The 21,582-nt window shown below is 44.9% G+C and overlaps 1 protein-coding gene across 1 annotated transcript in view; it reads left to right on the top strand.

Moving 5' to 3' along the window:
* The window catches only part of AK4 (adenylate kinase 4), a 108,913-nt gene that overhangs the window by 41,861 nt on the left and 45,470 nt on the right, over nucleotides 1-21,582 (top strand). The window contains exon 3 of the mRNA XM_068239304.1: nucleotides 10,599-10,718. Coding sequence (XP_068095405.1) covers nucleotides 10,599-10,718 — 120 coding nt within the window. The remainder of the gene's footprint in view (nucleotides 1-10,598; nucleotides 10,719-21,582) is intronic.

The following is a 21,582-nucleotide window of genomic DNA, read 5'->3' as shown; positions in this document are numbered from 1 at the left end:
GTGTCCAGCCTCCTTATACTTCCTCCAAGCTTCCGGAAGGAAGCTTGGAGGTCGCATTAAAACAAAAAGTTACTGTGGCCATCTTGTGGCCAAATAGTAGACTACACCCTACACATTTTTCACATACAAATAAATGACTTTTACACATAAAATTAACTCATTACCTCCCACACTCCCCATTTTTTTTTTTTTTGTAATTAAAAAAAAATTAAAAAATTTACAATTAAAAAAAATACATAAATAGTTACCTTAGGGACTGAACTTTTTAAATATTTATGTCAAGAGGGTATAACACTGTTACTTTATAAACTATGGGCTTGTAATTAGGGATGGACGCAAAAATGAAAAAAATGCACCTTTATTTCCAAATAAAATATTGGCGCCAAACATTGTGATAGGGACATAATTTAAATGGTTTTATAACCGGGACAAAAGGGCAAATACGTTTCATGGGTTTTAATTACAGTAGCATGCATTATTTAAAAACTATAATGGCCGAAAACTGAAAAATAATTATTTTTTTCCCCACATTTTTCCTATTTTCCCATTAAAACACATTTAGAAAAAAATAATTCTTGGCATAATGTCCCACCTAAAGAAAGCCTAATTGGTGGCGGAAAAAACAAGATATAGTTCATTTCATTGCGATAAGTAATGATAAAGTTATAGACGAATGAATGGAAGGAGCGCTGAAAGGTGAAAATTGCTCTGGTGCTCAGGGGGTAAAACCCCTCAGTGGTGAAGTGGTTAAAGGAAACCTTAGACAGGGAATACAAACATTTATACATATCTGGGGCTTCCTTCAGCCCCCTTCTTTGTTCCTTTACCGTCCTCCCGGGCCATCTGTAATAATAATAATAATGGCAGTATTTGTATAGCGCCTTTCTCCTGTGGGACTCAAAGCGCTTGCGAGGCAGCCATTAGAGCGCACTCAGTAGGCAGTAGCAGTGTTAGGGAGTCTTGCCCAATGAACTCCTTACTGAATTACTGGCTTACTGAACAGGCAGAGCCGAGATTCGAACCCAGGTCTCCCATGTCAGAGGCAGAGCACTTAACCAGTACACCATCCAGCCTCCGCTAAGGGGGGCTGGAGGAAGCCCCAGGTATGTATACATTTTTTTAGTTCCCCGTCTCAGGTACACTTTAAAGAGGAACTGCAGCAAAAATTTTAAACCCTTACAAATAAGAAGTACATTTCTTCCTGAGTAAAATGAGCCATAAATTACTTTTCTCCTATGTTGCTGTCACTTACAGTAGGTAGTAGAAATCTGACATTACCAACAGATTTTGGACTAGCCCATCTTCTCATAGGTGGGTTCTCAAGGTTTTCTATATTTTTAAAAGAGGATAGTGAATGGCAGTTGCTCTGTCCAACTGCCTAAATAGTGTGCAGCGAGCAGGGAGGCTTGCCAGCATCTTTGTATAAAGATTTTTCAGGGTATGTATTTATAAAGAATAAAGGCCCTGCTGAGAATCCCCTATGGAGGAATGGACTAGCCCAAAATCTGTCGGTAATGTCAGATTTCTACTACCTACTGTAAGTGACAGCATCATAGGAGAAAGGTAATTTATAGCTCATTTTACTCAAGAATAAAAGTACTTCTTATTTGTATGTGTTTTAAGTTTAAAGATTTTCGCAACAGTTCCTCTTTAAATCTGTAAAAAAAAAACTCACCTGGGGCTTCTACACTGTCCTCCTTCGCTGCCTGGATCTTCTGCTAGATGGCCTGTTACCTCTGGGAATTGAAGCTTACTGCGCATACGTAGGGCCAGCCGCATGCACGTGCTCCGACATTCTGCGCTACTGCTGACTGACACCGAGTGGCGGAATTACCGGGCCACCTAGCGGTGATCCAGGCGGCCTGGGAAGACAGCGTGGGACCGATTAGCCTGAAGGGGGCTGGAGGAAGCCCCAGGTATGTATATATATTTTTTTATTTTTAACATCTCAGGTTTACTTTAAGAGCTCTGGCAGCCAGCCATGCTGAGGCTTGTTGTTCCCCTGCATTGGGGTGGCATGCTTGGTGTAGGATTAGACAGCCCTAGGTGTTTGGCTTTGTTATATTGACCGAAGGATTTAGCCCTGTCGGCCAGTGGATTGTTCATGATAATCCAGAACTTCCTATTTTCTGGGAAGCTTTGTAAGCGTGAAATAATCGGTGGCTTTCCCTTTTGTCATCGTATATCACGCATGCTTATCCCGGCACACACAGCCCTGCGCTTCCCACTCCCTCACACTCCATCTGTCGCCTGTTCAGCAAGTTCCCTGATCACCAGGGCTGGAAGGACCCAAGAAAAACAATTTATCTCTTTAGGACTTGTGCCTTTTATACTGCGTGGTGTGCATCAAACCCTGTGACACATAGCAAGTTTCCCCATTAATGTGAGAGGGATGTGGAGGCTGACATATTTATTTCCCTTTAAAGGGGCAGTTAAAGAGGAACTGTCGCGAAAATCTTAAAATTTAAAACACATACAAATAAGAAGTACATTTTTCCCAGAGTAAAATAAGCCATAAATTACTTCTCTCCTATGTTGCTGTCACTTACAGTAGGTAGTAGAAATCTGACATTAGCGACAGGTTTTGGGCTAGTCCATTTCTCCATAGGGTATTCTCAGCATGGCTTTTTTTCTTTATAAAGACATTTCCTGAAAATGATTAATACAAAGATGCTGGCCAGCCTCCCTGCTCACTGTACACTATTTTAGCAGTTGGATGGAGCAACTGCCATTCACTCTGGCCTAGTGCACACCAGAGCGGTTCGGCTGCGGTTTGCGATCCGCTTGCGGCTACGGATAAGCTTGGGTAATGTATTTCAATGGGCTGGTGCACCCCAGAGCGGGAGGCGTTTTGCAGAAACGCATACTCCCGGGCTGCTGCAGATTTTGGATTGCGGAGGCATTTCTGCCTCAATGTTAAGTATAGGAAAAACTCAAACCGCTCTGAAAAACGGCACTTCAGAGCGGTTTGCCAGGCGATTTTTGTTCCAGTAGCTGTTCAGTAACAGCTTTACTGTAACAATACATGAAATCTACTACACCGAAAACGCTTCACAAAACCGCAACATGCTAGCTGAAACGCTACAGAAAAATAAGAAAAAGCATTTCAAAATTTGCTAGCATTTTGCGGATCTGCTATCGGTTTTCGGTGTGCACCAGGCCTAAGTGCTTTTAAAAATAAAGAAAACCCTCAGAACCCCCCCATGAGAAGATGGGCTAGTCCAAAATCTGTCGTTAATGACAGATTTCTACTTCTTATTGTAAGTGACAGGTACATAGGAGAAAAGTAATTTATGGCTCATTTTACTCTGGGAGAAATGTCCTTCTTATTTGTATGTGTTTTAAATTTTAAGATTTTCGCGACAGTTCCTCTTTAACCATTTCGTATTAAAACGTCATGCTTACCGCTATTAACGGCAACATGACGTTTTAATACGTCGCGCATTCCCGCCACTGCTACCGCCATGTGCGCGCCGCTACTGCCGCTGTGTCCGTCGGGATCCCGTGCTGGGTGATTGGGGAAGAAGACCGAACGGTCCTCTACCCAATCGCAGTGCCTGGAGTGAATGGACGTGACCGCGAACAGCACGTGCATTCACAAAAACAGGAAATGTAACAATTAAATAAAGTGTAAAAAAAAAAAAAAAAGTGAACACTTTCTATAACGAGTGTAGCGCCATCTTGTGGCCAAAAAGTATATTACACCTTCAAAATACATACATTTTCAAGTATATACACATCATTAATAAAATTACACTTCCAACCCTCCCCCCTCCCCCCCCCCAAAAAAAAATACACTTGTAAAAAAAAAATCAGCTTAAAAAAAATAAATAGTTGCCTTAGTGACTCAGCTTTTTTATTCTATATTTTATGGGGGAAAATTAATTTTACTTTATTACATAGGGGCTTGTAATTATAGCCAGAACAAAAAAAACAGAACAGAAAAATAACACTTCTATTTCAAAATAATATACTGTCGCCATACATTGTGATAGGGACATAATTTAAACGGTTTAATAATCGGGACCACTGGGCAAATTAAACGTGTTTGTTTTATCCACAGGAGAATGTTTAATTTTAAAACTATAATGACTGAAAACTGAGAAATAATAATTTTTTTTCTTTGTTTTCTGTTTTTCTCATTAAAATGCATTTAGAATAAAAAAAATTCTTAGCAAAATGTACTACCCACAGAAAGCCTAATTGGTGGCGAAAAAAAGAGGTATAGATCATTTTCTTGTGATAAGTAGTAATAAAGTTATTAGGGAATAAAAGGGAGGAGCACTGACAACTGAAAATTGCTCTGGTCCGTTAGGTTAAAAACCCTTGGAGGTGAAGAATAAAAAATCAGTTTTACTTGCCTGGTGCTTCTACCTGCCCCCTGCAGCCGTCCCGGGCCCTTGCAGTCAATCACAGAGCCTCCGATTTCCCTGCCACCAGCTAATTTATTTTTTGCTGACAGGGAGTCAGCGGGCTTTCTGCACCTGCGCAGAACTGGCTATGCGTATCCTCCTTCATGTTCCTGTCCTCAATAGCGTCCTGCACAGGCGCAGGACGCTATTGCGGACGGGAAAGCGAAGAAAAATGTGTGGCCAGGCCTGTCAAAAATGAGACTAGCTGGTGGCGGGGAACCGGAGGCTCCATGACTGACTGCGAGGGCATGGGACGGCTGGAGGGGGCTGGTAGAAGCCCCAGTAAAGTAAAACTATTTTTTTTTTATTCCTGGCTTAAGTGTCCCTTTAAACGGTGCACATTGCCTTTCAGCAATAGGCCCTGAATAAGCCTAGATCGGTAGATCAGGTGTTTCTGACTGAAGTCTGACTGGATTAGTGTCTGAATCACACACCAGGTGTGTGATTCAGACACTACAGTACATACATGAATCGATTGGAATACGACGGGCAAACCCAGGAACCCAGTGGCGGACTTCCTGTCAGGCAGGAAGTACATCGCTGGGCGAGGGGCGGCGATGGGTGGTGAAGGGCATGCAGGGGGCGCTATGCATATGACCTTGTCGGTGCACTCTGCTGCAGGATCATATGAATGACGTTTTGTGTGTTGCGATGGGGACAGAGCATCGCACTGCAAACGCAATAGCCTGGTGTAAAACTGGAAGTACACCTGGAGAGCTCTGTGGAGGCTGCCATCTTAACCTCCTCCACTTCTGTGCAGCAGTCTTTCAGTCTCAGACACAAAAATTCTTCCAAGATTTTCCAGTTACCGTATGTTGATTTGTGTGTTTAAAATACAGAGAAAGACATCTGCCACTTTTCCTCCACATTTCTCAGTGTAGTTGTCAGTGGCGATGGGGTGTGGCCTATGACTAAAATTTATGCACAGTGCTGCTCATTTACCACACAGCTGGTTAGACTTGAGGACCAGATCATCTAGAATAATCAGGGCCGGTTCTCTCATGAAGCAAGGTGAAACATTTGCATCAGGCGCAGAAATTTAAGGGGCAGCATTTTTGTACTGTGTGTACCTTCCTGAGCATGGAGTGGCTGAGGGTGAGCAGTTTGTTTGTCACAGACTCACAGCCAGCCAGTGTGCTATTGTGTTAAGCTGCAGCATGTCATGTGAGAACATTAAATGAAGCCGAGTGAATTGTCAGGTGCTGTGTAAACATTACAAATCGGGGTGGGTGGCAGCAAGAAGTCTACCCTGAGAATAATCTACTGAGTATCCCCAGGGCTATAGAGCAGTAGATAACACACCATAGTTCTTTTCAGCGCTTCTGAGGAGGGTAACAGTATTCCTCTGCTTCAGTACAGTTATCAGTTAAGCAATCTCACAGTGACAACAAGCAAAGGAAGGAACTGCTGAAAGTACGCAGCTACTCCAGCAATGCTTTCCCCACCTATTCAGATATTTGAAAAACTTCAAGTTTAAAGCGATTCTGAACTCAGAACTTCCTCTCTGCTCTAAAAGATACACAACAGCACAATAACCTTTAAAGAAAAACATTTCTTTGTTACAGCTGACACAGATCCTGCAATAAATCTGCAGTGTGTCTACTTCTTGCTTTTATTGGAAGCAGACATAGGGTTAACATCCTGTGTTTACAAATTAGCTGCTCTGCCATGGCAGTCAGCTGACACAGCTGAGAGATCAAAATATAGTGGTGATTAGTCACAGATGGGGGGGGGGGATTAAACAGGCTAAACTCTCTAAATACATACAGGGTGCATTTCTCTATGTTTTCCTTCTGAGCAAGAGCTCAGGTCAACTTTAAAGGAAACTTGTACATTTTAAAAAGAAAAATACTAGGTACTTAGCAAATAATAGGATTCATGAACATACCACCCAGGGTCCCTCTAAACATATCTGGGAAAAGTGTGTCCGTACTCTGCATGCGTGAGTATGCTTGCGCCAGTGCGGTAAGGCGCAGAACGCGGCCTTGAACTAGAAGATGATCCCATGCAGGCGGGCTGTGGGGTTCAGGAGAACAAGGGAAACCTCAGGACCATCCAAAGACCTCCCTCTACATCATTTTTCTTTTTTTTTTTTAACCACAAGTGGTTTGAGACGGTTTATCTACATCCTGCAGGACTTCAGTTCCTGCACAGGGACGTAGGTATTCGTCTATTGCGGCGGATGGCCGCTGCTTGCTCCCACGCACCCACCCGCATATTTAGAGGGGAGATGAATGAATGGAAATGTAGTTCCCATTCATTAATATAAGTCCCCGTGTCAATGATCAATGAGATGCTGCGATCATTTGTAACTTGTCCACACATTACTTCCTGTTACCGTACTTATATAGTGCGCTAATAGGAAATAATGCGCGAGGACATCTTGTGGCCAAATGGTAAAAGTACACCTAGATTTATTTATTTTAACCACTTCCGGATTTCAGCCTGATCTGTGCGGCGGGGGCTCTTCAGCCCGCAGCACAGATCAGATAGCAGGCAGGGTGATCAGACTTCCCCCCTTTTTTCCCCACTAGGGGGATGTCCTGCTGGGGGGGGGTTTGATCGCCGCCACGCTGCTGTGCCTAGCGGGGGGGGCTCCTCAAAGCCCCCCTCCGCAGCGCTATTCCTCCCTCTGCCTCCTTCTCTCCCTCCCCTCTTCATTATGGGCTGCGCAGGACTGAAATCCATTCTGCGCCACCTCAGATAGGCTTCAGCCTATCAGATGCCGGCGATCCCCGGCCAATCAGAGGCCGGGGATCGCCGATCTCCTCTACGGCGCTGCCGCGCAGCAGCGCAGTATGTATGTAAACAGCGGGGAAGATCTTCCCACACGTGTTTACATTTACCCTGCGAGCCGCGATCGGAGGCTCGCAGGGTGTTCACGGAGACACCCTCCGTGAACTGACATGGAACGGCCGCTCATTCGAGCGGCCATTTCCATGGAAACCGCTTCAGGATTCAGGGGCGCACTTATGCGTACGCAGAATCCTGAAGTGGTAAATAAAAAGACCTATATATACATTTAAAATGAACCCCTTACCTCCTACCCTCTCCCATAGTTACCTAAATAAATTACATGCATATAAAAAAGAAATGACAATAAAAAAAAAAATACTGAAATAGTTACCTTAGGGACTGAATTTTTTTTTAATATGTATGTCAAAAGGGTATATTAATGTCATTTATGGAATTATTGTCTTGTAAGTAGTGATGGATGCAAAAAAAAATGCACCTTTATTTCCAAATAAAATGGTGGCACCATACATTGTACTAGCAAAATATGTTAAACGTTTTAATAACTGGGACAATTGGGAGAATAAAATGTGTGGGTTTTAATTACGGTAGCATGTATTATATTAAAAATATAAAGGCTGAAATCTGGGAAATAATGAATTTTTCCATTTTTTTTCTTATTTTTCCCAGGAAAATGCATTTAGAATAAAATAATTCTTAGTAAAATGTACCACCCAAAGAAAGCCTAATTGGTGGTGGATAAAACAAGATATAAATCGTTTCATTGTGATTAGTAGTAATAAAGTTTAATGGCGAATGAATGGAAGGAGCTCTGACAGGTGAACATTGCTCTGGTACAGAAGGGGAAAAACTCCTCAGTACTGAAGTGCGTAAAACATACCTGAAGTGATATGATAAGATAAACATGTACGGTACATATATAATACTATAGACCTTTCTGTTCTAACTGAACTACCGTAAGTCCTTTCTGATTTCCAGTCCAGCAAGAGCTAAAAAACTTGAGTTGTTATTTATGCAAAAGAGCTCGATCGACTGTTGAAACATATATCGCCACCTCAGTATGTCCAAAAAGTGTTTTATTATTCAGGAAACGTATCCCCATTAAAATCATAAAACATAAAAAAAAATAGAATAAAAGAACTCCAATAGGGAGGTCCACAACTGTTCATTTATCTAAACAATAAATACCTCTGCAAATGGCATATACAAAGATCTCCTATGACGGTTAATGCAGGAAGAGTGTGTTAATGCATATGGAGCTGTAAAGCAGCTCATTACCAGCATAACAAGTGTTCTTACCCAGTTTCCTCATAGACTGTGGTGAGCACTGCCCCCTAGGGCCCTCACGCCTTCCATGACCCCCTCATCTCTTCTCCAGAGGAGAAAGCTATACTTGGCTTAGATAAATGAACAGTATTTGTGGTTTGGTGCTCTTTTTTCCTGTTGACTCTATTGCAGTTATATATCTATTGTTAACCATATGTTGATTATATACTCATTATAGATCTATCGAAGCCTTGACCTCCCTATTGGAGTTTTAATTTGTTTTAATGCAGAGCCGGGACAAGGCCCTCCAGCACCCAAGGCTGAGACACCAAAGTGTCTTAGCCTCCTCTGGGTGAAGTGTGCCCCTCCATCCCTCCCACCCCAGCAGTCACACGCTGATTGTTATTAGACTAAGAGGCGCCAGTTGAGAGCTATGCCTAGAGTTTCTTAGATCTGATTTTATTTACAATGTTCACTAATAGAGCAGTTTTATGCTTCTCTGCATGTGGTGCAGTAAGCGTAAGCCGCAAAGACAGAGGGCCACTTCACTTGTACTGAATGGAGACGCACCACACCATGCTGCACTGTGGCCAGCAGTGATGCCGAGCCATGTACATCGCGCACCAAAGCAGATAGGGTTAACCGCCCTTAGTGAACCTGAGATGAAGAACACCTCTGGATTTTTACTCACCTGGGCTTTTCTCCAGCCCCATGTAGTCTGTCTGGTCTTCTCTTTTCTCCTGCAGTCTGGCCCAATCAGTTCCTTCACTGGCCCTTTTATGGGCCACTGCACATGCATGGGTTAGGCTGCGCACCACCCGATCATGCTTCCGTGGCCAGGAACGTTCTGTGCATGTGCAGTTCACAAAGACTATAACTGCATTTGCGCAGAACGCTCGCAGCCACGGGAGCACGATTGAATAGTGCACGTGGCCAGGATCATGCATGGCCTCACTGCGGTTCAACAGAGGGGTTCCAGACGGAATCCAAGGAACCAGACAGACTGAAGAGGGCTGGAGGAAGCCCCTTGTAAGTAATAATCCTGAGGTGTTCGTCATCTGAGGTTTCCTTTAAAGGATACATGAGGTGACCTAAAGAAAGCAAAGTTTGACTCACCTAGGGCAAAGTCTCTGTGTCCCTCGCTGCAGCTGGCCAGTCACCCACTCGTCAGCTGTTCCGCAGTAATAGCCGGCGACCCAACTGCGTCGGCTTCTTCTGCGGAGGCATGCATGCGCTGCTCGTGGTCCTAGTCCCGTGGCTGGAATCATTCTGTGCAGGCGCAGGTGCACTTTAAGGTCACATCATGTACCCTTTAAAGTGTACCAGAGATGTAAAACAATAAAGATTTGATACTTACCTGTGGCTTCCTCCAGCTCCATAAGCACGTCTGAGTTCCTCATCCTCCTCCCGCGGTCTGTCGTTCAGCCCTGGTGGATGGTTAATTCGCGTCAGTCGGGGTCTTCTGCGCATGCCATCCATATGTATTTTCTTTTAAGCCATACCAGTTGCCTGTCTATCCTGCTGATCCTCTGCCTCTAATACCTTAAACCATAGAAACTGAACAAGCATGCAGCAGATCAGGTGTTTCTGACATTATTGTCAGAACTGACTGGATTAGCTGCATGATTGTTTCTGGTGTGATTCAGACACTACTGCAGTCAAATACATCAGCACGACTGCCAGGCAACTTTAGTTGTCCTAAAGATTCAAAAGCAATGGAAGCAGTGTCTGGACTAAAATAGCAGGCTCTAATGAAAACAATTTTTAGTAAGTACAGTCTGTTGGGTTTTTACCTGGCCCCGCCATAAGCAGAGCTGACTCATAATTCGTCCTTTTGAAGCAAGTGCCCAGTTCTTCTCCTTGTGATCATCTTTTTATTAGTATTAGTGATTTATAAGCGTCAACATATTCCCTGGCGCTGTACGGAGTAAGAAACAAGCAAGGGAGGACAAAATGATACTGACAATGGTATATGCAAAATATAGACATTGGTACACAGTACATAATTGGTAGACATAATAATAACAGAGACAAATGTAACAGGATATACAAATGTATAGCAAAATCCAAGACACAAAAGGGCGAGAGAGCCCTGCCCTTGCAAGCTCACAATCTAAAATATATGTATAGATAATATTTACCTGTAATTATATTTTTTCTCCATAGAGGTTGGAGTGTTGGCCAAGCAGTACGTCCAGCAAGGTCTTCCTGTTCCCGATGATCTCATTACTCGAGTCATGCTGTCTGAACTGGAAAAGAGGACAACGCACAGCTGGTTGCTGGATGGTAACGTGATACTTTCTCTTCTGTTTAACATTTATATACGGTATGAGATCAACTCAATCAGTTTACTTACTGCACTTGTACACAGACATACAGTAGTTGGTACTTTCAGCTGGTGTCAATACACCCCTAGGGGAACAGCTTGAAGACAGGTACTTTTTTGATGCAAATCCAAGCTTCAAGCACCAATGCCTCCTAGCCTCCTGCAGGCACTGAGTGGCAGAGCTTGTTTTTATCTGTACAAGCCCTTTGATTAGTTTATTGCAAGTACCATCCACACGCGACTATAATGCAGATCCCATGTATTAAGTCAACCCCAATATTTAAACCTGTTACAGAGGAACTCCTGTGAAAATAAATGTCATAAAAAGTGCTTCATTTTGAACAATAATAATGTATGGAAAGGATCAACCGGCACCGTCAAGTATTGTACTCTTTAAAGATAGTTTATTGTAGTTCTGTCATCATTACAGCAATAACGATGTTTCGGGGCTGGTGCTCCTTTATCAAGTTAAATGACAGGTCTGACATAAATGCTTGACTTTCACATGCTTATATATCTCACCATACCTCCAAAACAGCCAATCACATGGCTGTATATCCTTCCTCCAATCATCATTCCGCTCACAAGGCGGACCTGATGGGGTACTGTGTAAGTTTAAGGTGAACCAATCCCCCCATGCCTACTCATCACGTGGCTGGAGATGACGGAGAGAACCAAGGCGGCCGCTCCCGCTCGTGCGAGCGGGACACGCCCCCTGCCACCCGTCATGCCCATGTCTGCTCCCTCAGGTACGCGGACCTGATGGGAGACAGGGCGCAGATGCGTCATCACTGGCATATTGCCAGTGAGAGAGAGGCGGCCAATGTTATCCAGCCCTGTGGAGGACAGCCCCCTGGCTGGCGGGCCTATCACTGCCACACATGTGACAGCGATCCCATGGCAACAGTGTCAGCGTCTACTCCCAATTGGTGGACTGAATGATATTTCTATCGAAATTGGAAAACTTAAAACTAGGTATATTTGTAGCTGACTGCCACTTTAGGAAATATAGCACTCTGAAAAACACCATTTTTTTTTCTGGAGAAATACTATTACTGGTACTTTCCTAGCTATCGTTCTGATGGACCCTATTATAAACATAGCGCCGGGCTGAGTAGAGTTGGCAGCTGTACGCAGGGCAAATAACTATTCAATGGGACTATAACTAACCACAGTGTGAATTCAGTTTTATGTTGATGACATCAGCAGATCATGAAATGTCATCCAGTTAATTAAATCTGTAGTGACATTTTTAAAAAAAGATACTTACCTATGGAGAGGGTCTTGGTGTACACATTCCAGTGCTGTCCCTGGTTCAAATCTGCCACCTCTGGGTGCACTTGGAAGCACCAGTGTACCCGAGTGCGTCAGAAGAGGTCTGTTCTATACTGGGCATGCGCAGTACAGAGCGGCCTGTCTTTGGAAGCACTTGGGGATGTGAGTGTTTCCGTAGGCTTCTGAGGATCTCCGAAGGCATATTTGTTTAGTTGGTCGAATACGTACAACGGGGTTGACAGCGTTGTACTGAGGGGGCCGTGAGAAGACCAAGAAGGCTCTATAGGATCGAGAGTCTACCCTGTCCATAGGAGAGTATGTGACTTATTTTTTCACTTTAGCTTTATTAAATACGGGATGTGCTATCTCTTTTTTTAGTGACAGGTCCTCTTGGGAGGCTCCCGTTGTGCGTAAGAGGCAGCAACAGTGTGACAGATGTAGGGAGCCGAAAATACTTGTAGAAACGGATTTACGTGAATGTAAGTGTTTTGTAGGTCACCGGATTATTATATACATACAAATTCCCTGATTAAGTTAAACAGATCCACTGCTATTTTAGGAACCAAGCATTCAGATTGCCGAAACAGCGAGTGCGCCATCTAATGTGACTGGGAGATTTTTACCATTGTATGCACTACTGTATATCCAAGAATTCTCCTGCTGATCAAACCCCTTGCAATGTTTTCCAGCTTTCAGTTCAGTTGCTTTTATATTGAGAATGATCAAATTACCATCCAACGAGACCATCCACACAAATGTGGCAATTGGATCAAAGGCAATCAACCTGTTTCTGTCTTATTTGATCATTTATTTTACAGTGTATATGGAATGCAGGTCAGACTCAAAGAAATCGCAATCACAACAGGTAACGGCACTGTTATGCCTGGTACACACCATGCAATTTCCCATTTGATAGATGAGTCAAATCCATCATTTCTGAAAGGTCCGATCGGATTTCCGATCGATTTTGTATAGAAATAATCAGAAAATCGACCAGAAAAATGATCGGCAGTCAGATCGGACATATCTGAAATAATCGATTAGACCCATCTATCTGACGGGAAATTGCATGGTGTGTACCAGGCATTATACAGTTCTTACAAAATGAAGCCTCTAATAGGAGCTAAAGATAAGTGGATCCACTTTTCCAGCAGAATAAATATTTTTGATGTAATCTGCCTGTAATTAACTGACACCTGAAATTGGACAGTTTGATCGAAAGCATGATTTCGAGCTGTGGTAACTTTTCTGACTGATATTTTCCGATTTACTTACCCAGCCCCCATTCTCAAACTTAGGGTCGGTTCACACTTGCTTAAAAAACGTACCTATTCGGGAGGTTTTTTTTAAAGGAATCATCAGCCAAAATGATAAAAATCGACTTTACTTACCTTGGGCTTTCTCCAGCCCTTTGCAGCCGACGTTTTCCGCGGCTTCCTGCACAAGCGCAGTAGTTTTGCACCTGCGCAGCAAGCCGCTGACAGCGGCGCTTCAAACAGGCAAAGTAAGGACGACCTCAAGGTCGTCTTCTGCACTGCGCGGGGAGCCTGGGATAGCGGCGGAGAGCGGAACGGTCAGCGTAGGACAGTCGGCTGCAAGGGGCTGGAGAAAACCCCAGGTAAGTAAAGCAGATTTTTATCATTTTGGCTGATGATTCCTTTAAGCTCCACTTAAACGCAGGAAACGGATCATATGTTAAAAATAGGATCCGCTTCAACTTATTAAAAATCATGAATCCGTTTGCTACGGAACGCAGAGTCCCAAATTGGCACATTTTCCTGGGCCGGATGGGAAAATATGTCCAATAAAAGCCTATGAGAATGGAGATGTCATGCATGTCCCACTGCCCATCACCTCCGCTTGGTCCCCTCTAAACAGCCCGGTGGCCGTGCACGCGTTGGCTAACCTGAAAGAGCTCTAAGGGCTTTTTTGTACAGCAGGTGAAGGCTGTGAATTCACCATCATCAGCTGCTGTCTTGCACCACCCAGATCATGTCAGATCTGACAAGATTAGCTGCATGCTTGTTCCTGGTGTGATTCAGACACTACTGCAACCAAATAAATCAGCAGGGCTGCCAGGCAACTGGTATTGCTTAAAAGGAAATTAATATGGCTGCCTTCATATTCTTCTCACGTCAGTTGTCCTTTGAAGGGACACTTTAGGCTAGAAAATGAGTTTTACTCACCTGGGGCTTCCACCAGCCCCCTGCAGCTGTCCCATGCCTACGCAGTCTCGCTCGGATCCACCTGTCCACGCGGGCAGTGACTTCCGTTTTCGGTGACAGCCCCCTGCTATTGCGGCCAGGAACGTGAAGAGTCACTCACGTTCCCAGGCCTGTCGGTGCCTGTTGGCGCCTGTCGCCGAAAACTGAAGTAGCTGCCGATGGGGATAGGAGGATCCAAGCGGGATTGCGAGGGCACCGGACAACTGCAGGGGGCTGGTGGAATTCCCAGGTGAGTAAAACTCATTTTTTTTTCTAGCCTTAAGTGACCCTTTAAGTAAAGTCTCTCTCATCTATTTGTAGTAAGGGGGCTGCCGGTCTGATAATCCTTACGCTTCTTGTGATATGCGAGTCATGCAGGCTCTGTGTGCCTTCATCACGCTGTGGAATATTCCATGCTCCAGGCTGAGCGTGCCTGCCTGATACATTAACGGAAAGGCATGAGTCATCTGTTTTTGTAAATACAGAACCTAGTAGCTGTTACAATGTATCCCCCTCCTCCTCCTCCACAGAACCTCATAGCTGTTGCAATGTATCCCCCTCCTCCTCCTCCACAGAACCTCATAGCTGTTACAATGTATCCCCCTCCTCCTCCACAGAACCTGGTAGCTGTTCCAATGTATCCCCCTTTCCCCTCCACAGAACCTTTCTAGCTGTTACAATGGCCTGAATTCACTAAGCTTTATCAAACACTTTATCGAACGTTTGATAATTTACCTCATGACTAAAATCTAATTCTGTTGAACGTTTTATCGATAAAACATTTGATAAATCTATAACACCTTAGTGAATTCAAAATTAGATTTTACCTATGAGGTAAATTATCAATTGTTCGATAAAGTGTTTGATAAAGCTTAGTGAATTGAGGCCATTGTGCCTCCCCCCCCTCCACAGAACCTCGTAGCTGTTACAATCAGGGGCGGCGCCAGGGGGGTGCAAGGGGGTGCTCGAGCACCCCCTAGAATTGTCCAAGCACCCCCAAAGCACCCCCTGGAGTGAACTGACTTCAGGCGTCTAAAAGACGCCAAGTCAGTTCACAGCGGCAGCACGGAGCAGCAGAGCAGGGCTACGGTAAGATGGCCGCCCGGAGCCCTGTTCTGCAGACTTCGAGTCTGCAGTGCATGGCTTCGGGCGGCCATTTTCCCGTAGCCCTGCTCTCTGCATGCAGGCAGGAAGTCTCGTCGTGACGTCGGGAAGGAAGAGGATCGTGGGCGCGCGGGCGCTGGGCGCCACAATGAGGTCGGGACTCGGGACAGGAGGTCGGGAAAGAAGGTCTTCTGGCTGTAGGTGAGTAAATGGGTTTTTCTTTTCTTTTTCAGGTGATGCTGATTGTGCATATTGGGGTCATATCTGCTACGGATTGTGCATATTGGGGTCATATCTGCTACGGATTGTGCATATTGGGGTCATATCTGCTACGGATTGTGCATATTGGGGTCATATCTGCTACGGATTGTGCATATTGGGGTCATATCTGCTACGGATTGTGCATATTGGGGTCATATCTGCTACGGATTGTGCATATTGGGGTCATATCTGCTACGGATTGTGCATATTGGGGTCATATCTGCTACGGATTGTGCATATTGGGGTCATATCTGCTACGGATTGTGCATATTGGGGTCATATCTGCTACGGATTGTGCATATTGGGGTCATTTCTGCTACCGATTGTGCATATTGGGGTCATTTCTGCTACCGATTGTGCATATTGGGGTCATTTCTGCTACCGATTGTGCATATTGGGGTCATTTCTGCTACCGATTGTGCATATTGGGGTCATATCTGCTACCGATTGTGCATATTGGGGTCATATCTGCTACCGATTGTGCATATTGGGGCCATATCTGCTACCGATTGTGCATATTGGGACCATATCTGCTACCGATTGTGCATATTGGGACCATATCTGCTACCGATTGTGCATATTGGGACCATATCTGCTACCGATTGTGCATATTGGGGCCATATCTGCTACCGATTGTGCATATTGGGGCCATATCTGCTACCGATTGTGCATATTGGGGCCATATCTGCTACCGATTGTGCATATTGGGGCCATATCTGCTACCGATTGTGCATATTGGGGCCATATCTGCTACCGATTGTGCATATTGGGGTCATATCTGCTACCGATTGTGCATATTGGGGTCATATCTGCTACCGATTGTGCATATTGGGGTCATATCTGCTACCGATTGTGCATATTGGGGTCATATCTGCTACCGATTGTGCATATTGGGGTCATATCTGCTACCGATTGTGCATATTGGGGTCATATCTGCTACCGATTGTGCATATTGGGGTCATATCTGCTACCGATTGTGCATATTGGGGTCATATCTGCTACCGATTGTGCATATTGGGACCATATCTGCTACCGATTGTGCATATTGGGACCATATCTGCTACCGATTGTGCATATTGGGGCCATATCTGCTACCGATTGTGCATATTGGGGCCATATCTGCTACCGATTGTGCATATTGGGGCCATATCTGCTACCGATTGTGCATGTTGGGGCCATATCTGCTACCGATTGTGCATATTGGGGCCATATCTGCTACCGATTGTGCATATTGGGGCCATATCTGCTACCGATTGTGCATATTGGGGTCATATCTGCTACCGATTGTGCATATTGGGGTCATATCTGCTACCGATTGTGCATATTGGGGTCATATCTGCTACCGATTGTGCATATTGGAGCCATATCTGATAACGATTGTGCATATTGGGGTCATTGGACGTTTTTTGTTAAAATCTGCTCACATTACGTGTATTTTCTTGAGAAAACCTGCACAATTATGTGAATTTTCTGGGAAAAGGGTCACCAAAACTTGGGCCCTCTGTCTTTGCGTTGCACTTTTAAAGGGAACCCGAGGTGAGAATAATATTGAGGCTGCCATATTTATCTCCCTTTAAGCAATACCAGTTGCCTGGCTGCCGTGCTGGTCCTCTGCCTCTTATTCTTTCAACCATAGACCCTGAACAAGCATGCAGCAGGTCAGGGGTTTCTGACAATATTGTCAGAACTGACAAGATTAGCTGCATGGCTTGTTTCTGGTGTAATTCAGTTCACTACTACAGCCAAATAGATCAGCAGGGCTGCCAGGCAACTAGTATTGTTTAAAAGGAAATAAATATGGCAGCCACCATATCACTCTCACCCTGGGTTCACTTTAAATTACAGTTAGCCCCGCCCTCATCCGGTCATGACCACGCCCACAGGTTGTAGCCACACCCATTTTTTGCCGCGGCGCAGGTCGTCAGCTCCCCCGGAAATTGGTCCAGCACCTGCATAGCACCCCCTAAAAAAATTTCCTGGAGCCGCCACTGGTTACAATGTATCCCTCTCCTCCTCAACAGAACCTCGTTGCTGTTACAATGTGCCCCCCCCCCCTTCACCTCCACAGAACTTAGTAGCTGTTACAATGTATCCCCCTCCCCCTTCTCCTCCACAGAACCACGTAGCTGTTACAATGTGCCCCCCCCCCCTCCACAGAACCTCCTAGCTGTTACAATGTATCCCCCTCCCCCTCTACAGAACCTCGTAGCTGTTACAATGTATCCCCCTCCTCCTCCTCAGAACTTAGTGGCGGTTACAATGTATCCCCCCCCCTCATTCTCTCACCACAAGAGAAGGAGTGTAATGTCTGTCACATATTTCACTGCTTCCCTTTAATTTTTAATACATGTACCTGTCAGTTTAATGAGTCGTCTGTTGTTTTTTTTTATTGCTGCCCTGTTTATGGTGAACAGGAAAGAAGATAGATTATGTTTCCCACTCCTTGATGAATATTGATTTTGCTGACATTAAAGCTGATTATACATGCAGAAGGGAAGCGTGTGTATTTGTAGTAACATGCCATGTTCCTGCGGTCAATAAAACGCTGTGCGTGCTTACCTGGGTTTCATGCAGGATTGTGTCTGAGACGGGGTATAGTCAGGCGTGCACACTAGGCTGCACCGGCCATGAATATCTATTCAATGATAGTGCTAAAGGCAACGCTGGTGTCATTGCCAACCAAATATACTAGTAAGTTAGTTGACTTCTTCATCAATATTGGCCTTAAAGAGAGTCTGAAGCCAAATTAAATTAAGCAATATGAGCAGTCCTGAAACGCAGCATTCCCGCTGCAGAACGAGGTCTTTATACCCTCCAAATCCCGGGGCAAAAATCGGAGAGTGCTTCCTGGTAGAGGCAGAGCTTTGCGCCGTAGCTCTGCCTCTACTAGAGTCGATCTCTGCGGATCGCCGCCTCTCCCCGCCCCTCTCATTCTTCTTTCACTGACAGGGGCGGGGAGAGGCGGAGATCCGCGGAGATTGACTCCAGTAGAGGCAGAGCTACAGCGCAAAGCTTTGCCTCCCCGGGCAGCAAAATCCACAACCTGGAAAGTTGTAGAATTCTGCTATTGGGGGGTATGAAGACCTCGTTCTGCACGGGAATGCAGAGTTTCAGCACTGCTCATATTGCTTAAGATAAATATCAGGTAAAAAGAAGTATTTAATTTGGCTTCAGACTCTCTTTAAAGAGACACTGAAGCGAAAAAAAAATTATGATATTATGATTTGTATGTGTAGTGCAGATAAGAAATAAAACATTAAGATCAGATACATCAGTCTAATTGTTTCCAGTACAGGAAGAGCTAAGAAACTCCAGTTGTTATCTCTATGCAAAAAAGCCATTAAGCTCTACGACTTTCAAAGTCGTGGAGAGGGCTGTCTTCTGACTTTTATAAGTGTTTTCTTTTTCCCTGCCAGAGGAGAGGTCATTAGTTCACAGACTGCTCTGAAAGAATCATTTTGAATGCTGAGTGTTGTGTAATCTGCACATATTAGAGAATGATGCAATGTTAGAAAAAACACTATATACCTGAAAATAAAAATATGAGAATATTTTCTTTGCTGCTAATCTTCTAGTAATTATTCATAGTACACAACCAATTCATTATATCATATATTTTTTTCGCTTCAGTGTCTCTTTAAAGTGCACTGAGCAACCATCACACTTTTTTTTTTTTTACAGTGAACTTCCTCATAAAGGAGGCTTGTAACCAGAAAAGGATTAAGATAAAATGGGGCAAGATAGCAATTTTTACCCACTGCTGATGATCACCCGGCTTTTTTGGCACAATTTGGTAGGGCATCCACCAGGCCCCTAGACTCTCTCCATGCCCTAGTCAACTACCTAGGTTCAGTGCTGCTCAAATCCGGATATCTCCCAATAAACCTGTGCGGGATGGGCGGGGAGGTCAATCTTACCTGTCTGATGTCTTATAATAATATAATAATCCGAACATTTGTATAGCGCTTTTCTCCTGTCGGACTCAAAGCGCTCAAGAGCTGCAGCCACTGGGACGCGCTCAAGAGGCCACCCTGCAGTGTTAGGGAGTCTTGCCTTGAACTCCTTACTGAATAGGTACTTGACCTAGCCAGGATTCGAACCCTGGTCTCCCATGTCAAAGGCAGAGCCCTTAACCAGTACACTTTCCAGCCACTCTCCTTCGGTCCATCCCTCGGTGCCTCCCACGATGCACTCCACGCGCGTCACGTGATTACAACCACTTCCTCCTTCAACCTGGAAGAAGGAAGTGTTTGTAATCACGGGACCGCCACTTCTACCGCATTGTGGGAGGCGCCGAGGGATGGACCAAATAAGACGTCAGAAGGGTAAGATTGACACCCCACCCCGCACAGGTAACTGGGAGATATCCGGATAGAACTATCTGGATGTCTCCCGGATCCGGATTTTAGCAGCACTGCCTAGGTTTGCCTTGTGGATGATCCAGCTCTGTTTTTAACTCTGTATGCCGTGGGAATAGGGGGGTTAGGGGGAGCTCCATTGCTTACCTATGGGGGGCCACTGTAGCCACGTCCGTGTGGATTGTGCCATCAATGCTCGCAGCGGCCGCATGTCAAAGATTCTGTCTATGGAGCGTGCTCCTGGCTACATGTAATACATGGCTGGATAGTGTACTGCTTAAGAGCTCTGCCTCTGACACAGGAGATCTGGGTTCAAATCTCGGCTCTTCCTGTTCAGTAAGCTGCACCTATTCAGTAGAAGACCTTGGGAAAAGACTGCTACTGCCTACTGCAGGCTTTATCAACCAGGGTTTTTGAGTATTCTGCAGGGGTTCCTTGGCATTTTCCCCCATCATGTGGAAAGTATAATAGGGGTACTGTAAAAAGAAGCACTAAATTAGAGTTCATAACAATAATGAATACATTAATACAAAGCACTAGGATACGTAGACAGTGAAATGAGTGGCAGTGTAATAGGGGGTAGTGAAATAAACAGCCTCACCTACTTTTAACGACCATGCTGCCTGCTGCAAAATACATGCAGAGGTTCCTCAAGATCAAAAAATTGTTTGCAGGTCTTCCTTGCAGGGCCAGGCAGAGGCAAGAGAGGCTTCAGCCTCAGGGCGCAGTGTAGGAGGGGGTGCACAACTCAATCAGCTATCATTTCCCTATTGTGTTTGAAGCAGAGAGAAATAAGAAAAGGGGATACAAGGCAGTGAGTGATTGCAAGCCAGATAACTAGAGATTATGGTGTTGGGGGCTCGGGGGCACCTCTTAGTCTGATAGCAATCAGTGTGTGACCGCTGGGGTGGGAGGGATGGAGGGGCTCACTTTGGTGTCTCAGCCTTGGGTGCTGGAGGACCTTGTCCCGGCTCTGGTTCCTTGAGATCCAATAGTTATTTGCAAGGTTATTCCAGGGTACAAAGGTTGAGAAAGGCTGGCCTACTGAGTGTGCCCTAGTGGCTGCAGCTCTGGCGCTTTGAGTCCACCAGTAGAAATGCTCGATATAAATGTTATTTGTCTTGTCTAGTACATAGATATGAGAACCTCTCCCATAGGGACAGCTTCCAGCATGCATTGTGGCCATGAGCGTGGTCCACGGGCGGAATCTTTGAACTTCGGACCTTAATGGCACACCCCACAAGGACACTGTCCATACTCGCTATGGAGAAGGCTCGCTGTACTGTCCAGGCTTACTGGAGAAAGTGGTGGAATGGGACTGCCCCTATTCTGCCCTCTCATGATGTTTGGGGATGTTGGGGGGGGGGGGGGTTATACTGCTCTCATTTGTTATGGGGGGGGGGGACAAAAAGGAGTTAAGCAGCAACAATTGCTATATATGTACAATGTGCAATAATTTAGGTATTTCAGAATCAATGTCAAACTTGTGGCCATGAGTATGATTGGACATCTTTGGCGCAAGTCAAAGCTTACCTATGACTAAGGCCTATTGTGTATCAAATATGTAATGTAAAAAATGAGGAGCTTAGCAGTGATAAATAGCGTGCTGAAAAAGGCAAGCT

The sequence above is a fragment of the Hyperolius riggenbachi genome, chromosome 6 (genome assembly GCF_040937935.1).
Source record: "Hyperolius riggenbachi isolate aHypRig1 chromosome 6, aHypRig1.pri, whole genome shotgun sequence".
Taxonomy (NCBI): Eukaryota; Metazoa; Chordata; class Amphibia; order Anura; family Hyperoliidae; genus Hyperolius; species Hyperolius riggenbachi.
The sequence above is the reverse complement of the archived record's forward strand: the minus strand, read 5'-3'. Positions and strand labels throughout refer to the sequence as shown.